The sequence below is a fragment of the Myxine glutinosa genome, chromosome 6, assembly GCF_964187855.1.
Source record: "Myxine glutinosa chromosome 6, kmMyxGlut1.1, whole genome shotgun sequence".
NCBI lineage: Eukaryota > Metazoa > Chordata > Myxini > Myxiniformes > Myxinidae > Myxine > Myxine glutinosa.
The window spans coordinates 136,201,865-136,214,070 of NC_136266.1; the positions used below are offsets into that span (position 1 = coordinate 136,201,865).

The 12,206-nt window shown below is 41.4% G+C and overlaps 1 protein-coding gene across 3 annotated transcripts in view; it reads right to left on the reverse strand.

Annotated features, from left to right (window-relative positions):
• PHKB (phosphorylase kinase regulatory subunit beta) overlaps positions 1-12,206 on the reverse strand; it is a 122,766-nt gene that overhangs the window by 35,807 nt on the left and 74,753 nt on the right. For all 3 annotated transcript variants that reach the window (XM_068121135.2, XM_068121136.2, XM_078780556.1), the window contains 7 exons: positions 9,565-9,723; positions 6,424-6,518; positions 4,996-5,051; positions 3,518-3,611; positions 2,559-2,642; positions 2,251-2,355; positions 1,994-2,076 (listed from right to left, as the gene is read on the reverse strand). In XM_068121135.2, the coding sequence (XP_067977236.1) occupies positions 1,994-2,076; positions 2,251-2,355; positions 2,559-2,642; positions 3,518-3,611; positions 4,996-5,051; positions 6,424-6,518; positions 9,565-9,723 (676 nt within the window). The remainder of the gene's footprint in view (positions 1-1,993; positions 2,077-2,250; positions 2,356-2,558; positions 2,643-3,517; positions 3,612-4,995; positions 5,052-6,423; positions 6,519-9,564; positions 9,724-12,206) is intronic.

The window sequence follows — 12,206 nt, forward strand, 5'->3', positions numbered from 1 at the left end:
TAGGAAAATGTTCGGAGAACGCTTGGATTCGGAAGAGGGTCAGAGAGCAGTATTCAGGATTGCAAAGCAGATAGCGAAAGAGAGGTGTGATGTGATGGGGGCGAGTTGCTTGAAGGATGAAGTGGGACAAATCGTTGTGGACCCAGATGGAATTAAAGGAAGATGGAAGAGATATATGGAAATGCTGTTGAATACAGAGAATGAATGGGATGGCAACATAGAGAGTAACCCAGTTTTAGGACCGGCAGAGAAGATAACTGAAAAGGAAGTTGAGGAAGCGATAAAAGCAATGAAGAGTAGGAAAGCGGGAGGGCCGACGGGAATTGTGGGAGATATGTTGAAGGCAGCAGGAAATTGGGGTGTGAAGAGAATGACAGAGATCTGCAATCTGGTGGTGAAAGAAGGTCGCATTCCAGTGGTTTGGGAACTGAGTACCGTCGTCCCTCTATACAAGGGGAAAGGTGACCCTCTAGAGTGTGGCTCGTACCGAGCGATAAAGTTATTGGAGCATGGAATGAAGGTATTGGAAAGGGTGTTGGAGAGGAGGATAAGGAAGAAAGTGAAGATCGACGAAATGCAGTTTGGATTTATGCCAGGAAGAGGAATGACAGACATGCTTTTTATTGTGAGGCAGTTGCAGAAGTACATGGAGAAGAGGAAGAAGTTGTTTCTTGGGTTTGTTGATCTGGAGAAAGCATTCGATAGGGTTCCACACGAAGTAGTGACATGGGCATTGAGGAAGTTAGGAGTGGAGGAATGGTTGACCAGAGTAGTGATGGCAATGTAAGAGAGAACATGCACAGCTGTAAGGATGAGGGACGGGAACAGTGGTGAGTTTGAGGTGAAGGTGGGAGTGCATTAGGGGTCAGTACTAAGTACTACTATTTGTAGCTGTGATGGAGGTGCTGGCTCGGAACGTAAAGGAGGGTTTACCGTGGAAGCTGTTGTATGCAGATGATCTGGTGTTTATTGGGGAGAGTATGGATGGACTGAAGGAGAAGATGAACAAGTGGAAGGAATGTATGGAGGCGAAAGGTCTGAAGGTGAATATCGGAAAGACGAAGGTGATGGCAAGTGGTAAAGCATGTGGTGAGGTGGAAAGAACTGGGAAGTGGCCGTGTGCTGTGTGCAGTAAGGGTGTCGGAGTGAACTCCATTCAAAGTACAATGTGCGCTGAGTGGGATCATCAAAAATGTAGTGGTCTGAGAGGATCATTAACCAGTGTGGCAGCTACATTCAAATGTAAGGTGTGCACAGAGGGAGCTGTAGATGGAGGAAATGTTGAGTTGGATCTTGGAGACGGCGTGAAGCTGGAAGGTGTGAAAACATTTTGCTACCTAGAAGACATGCTGAATGGAGAGGGTGGATCAGACTTGGCAACGGTTGCTGGAGTGAGATGTGCATAGAAGAAGTTTCAGGAACTGAGTGGCGTGCTGACGAGGAGGGGAGTGTCGTTGAAGCTGAAGGGAAAGGTGAATGCTGCATGTGTGAGAAGTGTTATGATTTATGGGAGCGAGACATGGGTAATGAACGTAGAGCAGCAACGAAGGTTGTAAAGGGTGGAAATGCGAATGGTTCGGTGGATGTGCGGTGTGTCGTTGAGAGAGAAGAAGACAAATGATGAGTTGTGAAAGATGATGGGAATAGAGCCTGTGATGGATGCTGTGAAGAGAAACGGGTTGAGATGGTTTGGTCATGTGTTGAGGAAGGTTGAAAGTGACTGGTTGAGAAGAGTGATGGAAATGAATATGGAAGGAAGTAGAGGACGGGGAAGACCGAGAAAGACTTGGCTAAAGATGGTGGAAGAAGAAATGCGGGCAAGGGGGTTAAACAAGGGGAGATGCAGAAAATAGGGCAAAATGGAGAAGATTGTCATGGGGCCCGCAAGGCTAACCCCCGCTCTAGCCGGGAAAATGGCCTTAAAATGCCTGTTGTTGTTTGTGCCAGCAACAACTTACCAAAGAGGAACAGAAGTTGAAAGACAAAAATTTACCGGATGTTGTCTTCTCGAATGAGCACAATGAAGATAGGCCGGCCACGCATCTTCCAGTTCTGCTTGATAAATTTCAAAGCATTCTGCAAGGGTTAAGGAAGGAAATTTTAATGCACCTTTGACAGTTTATTACGTTGTCTTTTCAGTGCCAGCTCATTCAGTGCCAGCTCTCTACTCTACTGTTCTTTGTTCAGCTTTGCCTTGGGGAGAGTAACAAGGTGTGGACCAAAGGGTAGGCTAAATGTGGTCGGCCATACCTTTATGTCATCTATTAGCAGCATGACATCCTGGGACATATAGAAGTCGCTGAGGTCAAAAAGCAGTGGGTAAGAGACAACGGTTTTACCCATAATTCGATAAATCTAGGACAAAAACAGGGACAAAGATATACTCAACAATTGATCAATAACACCATGAAATTTAAGGGGATAAAAAAAGAGGAGCAGGTGATGAGGAATTTTAGGTAAATCTGTACAGGAAATTAAGTTCCAAAAAGAACAGTAATACACCATGCTAGAGTAAAATAAAACATTTTGGGAAAACCAGATTTGTTAATTTTTCTTACCTTTGATGTACCAATGCAACCAATGGGACGGTCAGGTCGTCCAGAGAGCTTCAGTTTTTCATTGACTCCCAGATACTTGTAAGCCTAGAGAATAAAAAAATGAAATGCACAGAAAAATGAGGGAAAGTTTTGTTTGAGGACTGCATGAAGTTTGTACATCATAATATCGTTGTTTGCACTCCTTCCAAGTGGTTTTTAATGTCTCACGATGAACAACATCATAGTTACCTCTGCCAACGAAGGTTATGTTTTCACCCCGTGTGTGTGTTTGTTTGCTTCCGTGACAAGGATATCTCAAAAAGTTGTGGACAGATTTGGATGAAATTTGGTGGACAGGTTGGATGTGTGACAAGGTCGAAATGATTAGATTTTGGTGAAGGTCTGAATCTGGATCTGGATATGAGAATTATTTTCATTTCAAATGGATTTTCCCCCATTGAGAGATGAGGCCAAAAACGATATATAGCATGACATTTCAAAAAGTCATTGACGATTTATGACAAAAATAGGTGGATGAGTTGGTTAGGTGACAATAACAAGCAGATTCAATTTTGGTTCAGGTCTGGATCCAGATTCGGCCTATCAGTGGGATACAAAACGTAAACGAATCACCCTGGTGGAGGTATGCGTTCTACCGAGTGCCGTTATAGTTTTGTGCGGAAATTAGCGATTACATTGTTATTAAAAAAAAAAAACCTCCACAATAGCCTACTTTAAAAAATTGAATCTTTATCATGCAGAAGCGAGAGCTGACAGAGGACACAATAGGCTTAACTTCTCTAAAGGTCACATGACAATGCTCTGCCTGGAAAGTATGAGGACACCAGCTTGTAGTCAGATCGTATTCTGCTGGGAATTTAATCCAGATTAGTCAACTCAGGGTATACTACCACTAAACCATCCCATAATATCCAATAAAGCTAAGACAACAAAAATTGACGATCATGACCTTGACGAACCTTTACAAGCTCACGCTGAGGCCATATTTGGATGGGCTCCAACTGAAGTGGGGTCTGCGTAGAGATGCCGTAGGTGTTCAAGAAAGACTGCAGTCTGAAAGACAACCCCATTATTTCCACCACCTATAATGACCACTTCCCTCCATCCTTGTATCGATGTCCAAAATCTCAATGGCTGAACCCTTATATTCATTTTGCAAAGGATAAACTTGGTGTATTTACTCTAACACGCCATGCAATGGACTAAAACTATGGGTAAAAATGTTTCTATTTTACAAACAGACGGCAATGGGGCTAAATCATTGATTTTTCCCAATCTCCAATTAAATGAGATAAAACCTTTTAATTTTGGGATTGAAAATAAATTTTCTCCATCTTAATCAAAAAGAACCCCCTTCCCACCACCACATCACTTCCTTAATTCCACTCTTTCCTAATAGAATCAACTTTCAAGTGATCCAGTACGTTTGTTTCCTGGTTTTACTCAATTTGCTATCGAAAGCATTTCAGTTAATTGTAATGTACAGTATATTTTTGTTAAACAAAGTACACTAGGTTGACTCTCACTAATATCTTTACCCGTTTTTGGAGAAAAGCTCAAGTAATTCATTCCAATGAAACAAAGACGGATACAAACATCAATCTTTATTCGACGACCATGTGTATATTTATTTCTCAACAGAATAGCCACTGCGGTTATACACATTTCTGGCAACGTTCAAGTCGTTTTGTAATACTGTCCCAAAGAACTGTGTGTCCTGTTGATTTAACAAGTGCTTCACAGAGGCTCTGACATAATCTTCGGAAGAAAAATGTCAACTTAGCTTTATTTATTCATTTATATATTTTACAGACGTGATTATGGTTTTTACGTAAATTTTCATTGAGATTGAAATTGTAATTTTTTTTTTAACTACATGGTATTGCGGTTGTCTATTGCTATGTCCACACTGGTGGTTTCTTTCTTTTTCAAGATATTCCAAATTGTTGTATTTGCTATGCCCAGTTGTTGTGCTCTGGTTCTAATTGAAATTTTCCGTTCTTTCAGCTTCCAAATTGCTTGATATTCTTTCATAGACAGTTCTCTGATCTTCATGTTGGTTTATGCTCACTGACCCCAAAGGCAAAAGCAAAGGCTAAAACCAAGACTAGACATTCACAGCTCTTTTATTTGTGAACGATCAATGCACCAAGAAGCACCTGAGCAACAAGAAACACCTGTCAGTCTTTTGTCCCAATACTTATGCTTACCGAAAATGGAGGGACTGAACATACAAAGTGCTATTGTTCTACAATGGTAAAACATATATGCATATAAATACCAAGAAATAAAAGCTCACCTTCCGTACTCTTGCCTCATATATTCATAGTTTGATCTTAAATCTAAATTTATTGACTATATAGCAACAACAACAAATTTGACTTCGCTGTTCCAATACTTATGGAGGGCACTGTATATCCCATTACAGCATACTCACTGTTGACTCTCAGCAATGAGCGTCACATGAACCACGATATCATTCTCAATTGGACCCTATAAAAATCCACACAAAAAAGAGTAAGATAGTGTAACGATCAGAGCACTGGTCTGAAATCCATCTAATCACAGGTTCATATCATGGGTTCTCGGCAGACAAAGAGGATTATGTTATGGTTCTTCAAAAAACATAGAAACAGGGTATCTACATTGATAAACTGTTACATTAAAGGGGATACAATTTAGTTCGAACATTAAGTTAGCGTTGTCCTTGTGTTTGTGTAGGTTGTAACAATTTCTGTAACCAAGGACCTGATAGGGTGAGGTTGTCCTGCTCTTATGTATGCCGTGAGTGGCGGTATAGTTATCACAAGGTTAGACATGGAATTCGTACATGGCTTCTTTCTCTTTCTCTCTGTGAATCAGGCAAGGTAAGGAGATGGGTGAATTTGGATGTTGGCAGTTCGTGTTTGGGCCAATAAACATCCCACACAGCCCACGCTCTGAGTACAAGGCATCCGGCACGGCCATCACAAGGATACCCGTGGGCTTGCTGTCATTGGTGAGCTGCAAGGTGTTGCATTATTGGCTTGGGTGGGGCCAGAGGTGACACCGCCTCCATGTCCACCTCATTGGATGGTGGCGGGCCATGAGTGAAGAACGTTCAAAGACCGCAGGGAATGGTCGTGGGGGAGGGGATAAAAGAGGCCGTGCACGAGCGGTCTTTATCTCTCTTTGGAAGTCTGGGCAGCTGTGGTGTCTCTCTTTGGTGATGTGGTTGTGGAACTGACCCCATGCCTCCCTGATTTTGGTGTTGTCCATCTTTGAGCACAAATCTCCTCCCGCCCCCCTTGTATCCTTTGAAAGACCTTGCCTGGCTTCCCGTTGTGAATGAAAGCTCATGTTCCCGTCGTTATACCTGTATCAAATGTATTTTGGTTTTCTGAGTAGTGTACATTTCCTCATTTACTTTTATTCATCTGTTCCAGTCCATCTGTCATCCCGCTATTCTCCATTTGTGTTTTCCCAATCTTTTCTTTGAATAAGCTGTTATTTCGTAAGCGACATGTCACCCGATTCCCACCTTCACACGCATGTGTGCACAAACCATTCCGGAGATTGGTAAATCCCCGTGGGATGTATAGATATGAAATAAGTAATAGGTTGGTAAAGAAAACTTGTTTTAAGAGACTGGCCGGATATAAATCTCAACCGGGGGAAGTTGTGTTTTCTGCTTGAACGTGGTTTACTTTAAGTCAGCCATTCGCGAAGCACATTGCTTTGGAAGCTGCCGGGAAGCATTAGCAATCCCATCGATGCGACAATACTATACAGCTCACACAAACACCAGATGTCATAGACGTATCAAATGTGCTCTTCCTGATGATTGGTTTATATTTACAGAAAGTTTCTGTGGCTGAGTGCTTACCTGGTTGGAGTAACGCATGCTAACATTCCTGCGTTCTTCTGGCGGTATCCAGCGCCAGGCTTGGTCCACCTCTCTTGGAGTTATCAACTTCTCCACTGTACAAGGTACAATTGGTGTTAAACAGAGGCAAGTAGGTATATTTAATTCATATTACAATTGTGAGCTATTCTTATTCCTCATTTTGTCTGTATGTCCGTCAGTCTATCTAACAACTCAAAAACGTTTAATCACATTAAACTAAACTTTTACATTGACCGGAACCCTGCACCGAAACAAATCCGATTACATTTTGGAAATTTGTCAATGCCGAAAGCAGCCTCATAAGACAATAACCTTTAAAATTTGATTGACCTCATCATGAAAACTAGACGTGCCAGAGGAAAACCAAAAACAGATTTCGAATCAGCATGCAAAACTGTTCTAGAAATGTGTGTTTACATCTATGATGATAGAAGAAAGTTAGATTTTGTTGACCAGTGTAAATTGAACTAGAACGGTACTGTTCGACATCGCGATATTGACCGATATACCTCCGCTCACACTATCACATCATTGTACATACTTGTACCAAGTTTCCTTTAAATCCCTGCAGCTGTTCTCAAGTATCACATTTTTACATGACATGACCTCTGACCTCCAGATGCCAAAATATAATCAGTAAATATTTGCATCATAATATATACTTTTACCAAGTTTGTCCAAAATCCCATCGCTGGTTCACAAGTTGCACAATAACAGAATTTTTTTCAGAAATCAGAATTTTTAGGTAGTAGGTTGTAGACAGCTACCGCTCAGGGTAGTACTGCTGTTCAGACTTCGGAGCATTAAAGTGGTGCCTGGAACCATCTTACACTCTCCATGTCAGGATTGGTGGTCATACTTTCTGTCTCACTCAAACTATCGCTACCGGGCTAGCTTCAATATCTCTTTCTCACAAACAAACATCACACACTTTTCTTACTCATTTTCACTTCTCACCTTTACATTCTCTCTCTCTCTCTCGTTTATTTATCTTTATGGAGTTCTTTTATTTAAGGCCTGGCCTCGATGAGGACTATATAGTCCATGACTGGAGCCTTCAACATAAAAAAAATTAAACTAGAACAATGTGACTGTGTTGCCAATATGCCTCCGCATAGTCCATTTGCGACAGGCAGATGCCATCACTCTGCATATGTATGGGTAGTGGATCACGTTTGTGAAGTTTCATGTTGATCGGATAAGGTTCATTTTTCTATCCAAGATGGCTGCCAAACTACGTGACCTATGACATCATCATTTTCAAACTATATGCAACAGTGCTGTTCGATGATATTTGTAAAATTTTGCATCGATAGGGTGAGTGGTTTCAGAGATATAATTATTTTATATTTTCCTTCAATTCAAAATGGCTGCCAAATCATGTGACCTATGATGTCGTAAATTTAATATTTCAATACAAATGGGTCATAGATCATGTGCATGCAATTTCAGATTTTTGGGATAAGGAATTCGATTAAAATATTTTTGGCTGGTATACCACTTCACCTATGATGTCATCATTATCATGCTTTTGTTCCCCATTGGGAGTACTTGACAATGTGCCAAGGTTAAAAAATTTCCATTCAGCGGTTTCCGAGAAATAATTTGTTAATTAATTGCTTTTATTCCAAGATGGCTGCCATACCATGTGACATATGACATCACAATTATCACAAAAATATTCTGCATGGGTGTCACTCCAACCCTGAAAGTTTAGTCTCAATCGGACATATGGTTGCTGAGAAAAACAAGGTTTAGCCCGGATGGACGGACGTACAACCCGAAAACATAATGCCTCCGACGACTTTGTCGGCGGAGGCATAACAAAAATAATAAAAATAATAATGCCTCTGGCAATCTTGACAGCAGAGATATAAAACTGCTTTGGAGCTGTATTAGGCCGAGAAAAATATATTTCCGGTCTCTGGTCAGCGCGCGCATCGATTTTGACCCTGCGCATCAACAAAAAAAAATTTTCTTCAAATTTCCAACTTGTTGTTGTCGGGCCGGCGCGCTATCTCGGGAAATACGGTACGCACGGTTCTCCCCTACAAAACTACGTTTAGTTTGTCCAAATCCTACCAGCCGTTCCAAAGATATGAGTAGTTTTGAGTGCCGTGCCGTCATGAATCCAAACGGCTGGATATTGTCATTTATTGAAATGAAGACGTTCTTTGTCGGGTTCGTGTGAAGCAACCAGGCGGCCTAGAGAGCTGCGGGTGGTCTCTTTAGTTAGGCCTGGATCGAATCTCGTTTGTCATCAATTTGTAGGTGTCTGTGATAATCCGGTGGACTGGGAGAACAGATCGTGGGAGACCATTGGCCTGTTAGACCACTTGCGCATGCGCAGTGTTGATGCGATCGACGCATTGGAATGTTTGACGGTACGGCGAGGCGATCTCGAGAACGAAATGGCAGTCTTTAATATGCTTGAAGAACTTAATGATTTTCAGAATAAATACATTTTAAAATAACTTATTAAGCTTGTGTTCATTATTTACAAAAAGGCCGACCTGTCCCATTGGCTGTCTTTAATTTCTCTCTGGATGGCGCCACGGCAGATGAGGAGGACCGCAAGGCATGAGGACACAAAAAACAACACCTTTATATGTGCAATCCATGCTTTTCAAAAAAAAACCAGAAAAAAAACCGCATTGCCGCATCAATTCTGGAACTTTGGTCTGATCAAAGACCAGCAATATATTTTTTTCGGCCTTACAGAGCATGTCATCTTTTAAATGTGGAGTTGAAGCTAATTATCCTATATGTGCAATTGTGTTGTGGATTTTTGTTGCATAATTTTCAAAAAGAGTAGGCCATATTGTGCTGGCACCCTTGGGCAAATAGCTGTATAATTAGCACTTTCTGCTGGAGATGGTAGTGACGTGGGTACGCCATTGGTATGATAGGCCAAATGGTCGTTATCCTTCGTCTCTGCCTCATTAGCCTTGCGATTTCCTGTGACTGTCCTTTGCGCCAAATGGCAAGAATCAGTTTATAACCTTATGCAATGAATGCTAAACAGTACATCTCAAGCAAGTCTTTAAACAATGCACAGGGAGGAAGTATCAGAGGGATAATGTAAAAGGTTAACGTTTCAATGAATAATTTAACTCTAACCAAGTAGCTGAGCTGTAAGAAACAGTGCCTGGCCCCACAAAAAGAGCCGCCCGTCAACGCCAGTGTTGCTTGGGTAGCGGCACTGGCTGCCTGGGTGAGCACGCTCCTCTTCCACAAAATCAAAGGGGACATGGAAGTACTTTGGAACCACAGGGTGACCTGGTGGCAAAGAGTATGTCACATTGGACATCATTATTAAACTCAATAATCAAGCTCGGCAGTAGCATAAACACTATGGGGGTGGGTGGTGGGGTAGGAGAGCGCATCTGTTTATTTCACAGGTGGGGTTCATTTTGGAAAAGCTCACCCAATACAGTGCCTTCAAAAAGTATTCACACCCCTTGACTTTTTCACGTTGTGTTAAAGCCTGAGTTTTAAATTGATTAAATTGAGAGTTTTTGTCACTGATCTACACATAATACCCCATAATGTCAAAGTGGAATTTTATTTTTTAGAAATTTATACAAAATAATTTAAAATGAAATACATAAATATCTAATTTACATAAGTATTCAACCCCCTAAGTCAATACTTCATAGAAGTGCCTTTGGCAGTGATGACAGCTTCAAATCTTCTTGGGTATTTCTGGATCAGTTTTCCACATCTGGATTTGGAGAGTTACTCCCATTCTCCCTTGCAGATTTGCTCAGGTTCTGTCAAGTTGGATGGGGAGCGTCGGTGAATAGCAATCTTCAAGTCTTTCCACAGATTCTCAATGGGAATAAAGTCTGGGGTTTTGCTGGGCCACTCAAGGATTTTCACATTCTTGTTCTGGAGCTATTCCAGTGTTGCTTTGGCTGTATGCTTGGGGTCGTTCTCCTGTTGGAACGTAAATCTTCGCCGCAGTCTGAGTAGAGGTCTTTTGCCCTCTGAAGCAGGTTCTCCTCAAGGATTTGTCTGTATTCATTTGCCTCCATTTATTGCTCCCTCTATCCTTAAAAGTCTCCCAATCCCGGCTGCTGAAAAGCATCCGCATAGCATGATGCTGCCACCACCATGCTTCATGGTAGGGATGGTGTTAGATGGGTGATGAGCTGTGCTCGGTTTCTGCCAGACGTAGCGCTTTGCATTCAGTGCAAAGAGTTCAATTTTCGCCTCATCAGACCACAGAATATTTTGCCTCTTGCTGTCAGAGTATTTCATGTGCCTTTATGCAAACTCCAGGCGTGCTGTCATGTGCCTTTTTCTCAGATGTAGCTTCTGTCTGGCCCCTCTCCAACAAAGTCTAGATTTGTGAAGTGCCCGCAGAGACTGTTGTCCTTCCGGCAGGTTCTCCAATCTCAGACAAGGAACTCTAGTTCTGTCAGAGTGGTCATTGGGTTATTGGTCACCTCCCTGACCAAGATCCTTCTTGCCGGGTTGCTCAGTTTGGTCGGATGGACAGCTCTAGGAAGAGTCTGGGTAGTTCTATATTCTTTCCATTTCATAATGATGGAGCTCACTGTGTTCTTGGGAACTTTCAACACTCTAGAAATTGTTTTATACCCTCCCTCTAATCTATGCCTCCTCACAATTCTATCTTCTATATAGTTCAACGGACAGTTCCTTGCACTTAATGGTGAAGTTTCTGCTCTGACATGCACTGTCAACTGTGGGACCTTATAAAGGTGTGTTTCTTTCCAAATCATGTCCAATCAATTGAATTGGCCACAGGTTATTTGCAATCAAATTGTACAGACATTTCAAGGATGATAAAAGGAAATTGGATGTACCTGAGCTCAATTTGGAGTGACATAGCAATTTATAATTTGGAATTAAAATATCAATTTAGAATTTGAAACTCGATGGGTACTCGATCCAAACTGGATGGGCCAGGCCTCCTGAGGCTGCCTCCCTCCCCCAATAATGTCAAATCTGTCAATAATACACACTTAAATCCCATCTTCAAACTCAAAATATGTTTATTAGCCACGACAGGCAGAAATTGCTAAAATTTGTTAATTGACAGCATCTGCGGAATTTAAATTAATATTTACTTGCTAAAAATCCTGATTGCTAAAATGCTGATATGCTCATAAACAAAGAAAGAAAAAAATGCAAGTAGTGAGAAAGATGGTGACACATGTGACAAACAGTAATGAAGTAAATTTTATTGAACCTAAAAATAAATAATTATACAAATAATTTTGTAAAAAAGGAATCCACAAATGAAAATGGTAATATAATGTCTAGTTGTATGGAACGATGGCTAAATGCATCTTTGGGAGAGAAATGAGTGAAATAAAAAAGTCAAAACTGAAAAGTGCCACGGGCACTCAATGGGGGAGTGGGGGGGGGGGGGGGAGGGGAGGGGAAGAGGGGGGAAGCAAGGCAGAATGGAGACCTGGAGACGTTTTCCTGGAAAGTTTTTAAATGAAGATGTCCACAGCTGTATTTTTTTTTTTTTTTTTACAGCTGAGGGAATCTTCATTTTAGCAGCAACACGTTTAGCGTTGTGTTTGCTTCACTTAACCACAGCATATTTAACTGTGTCACATTAATAGTTCTTGTATTCAATATTAACCTGTGAAGTTTTTGTTTGATGTTGAACTTCTTTGACTTTCCATTTTGTTGTTGTACATTAATCGGTTACAAGAACTTAGCCTGGTGTTGACTTAGCGGTTAGGGTGCTGGCTTGGGATCCTAGGATCCTGGGTTTGAAT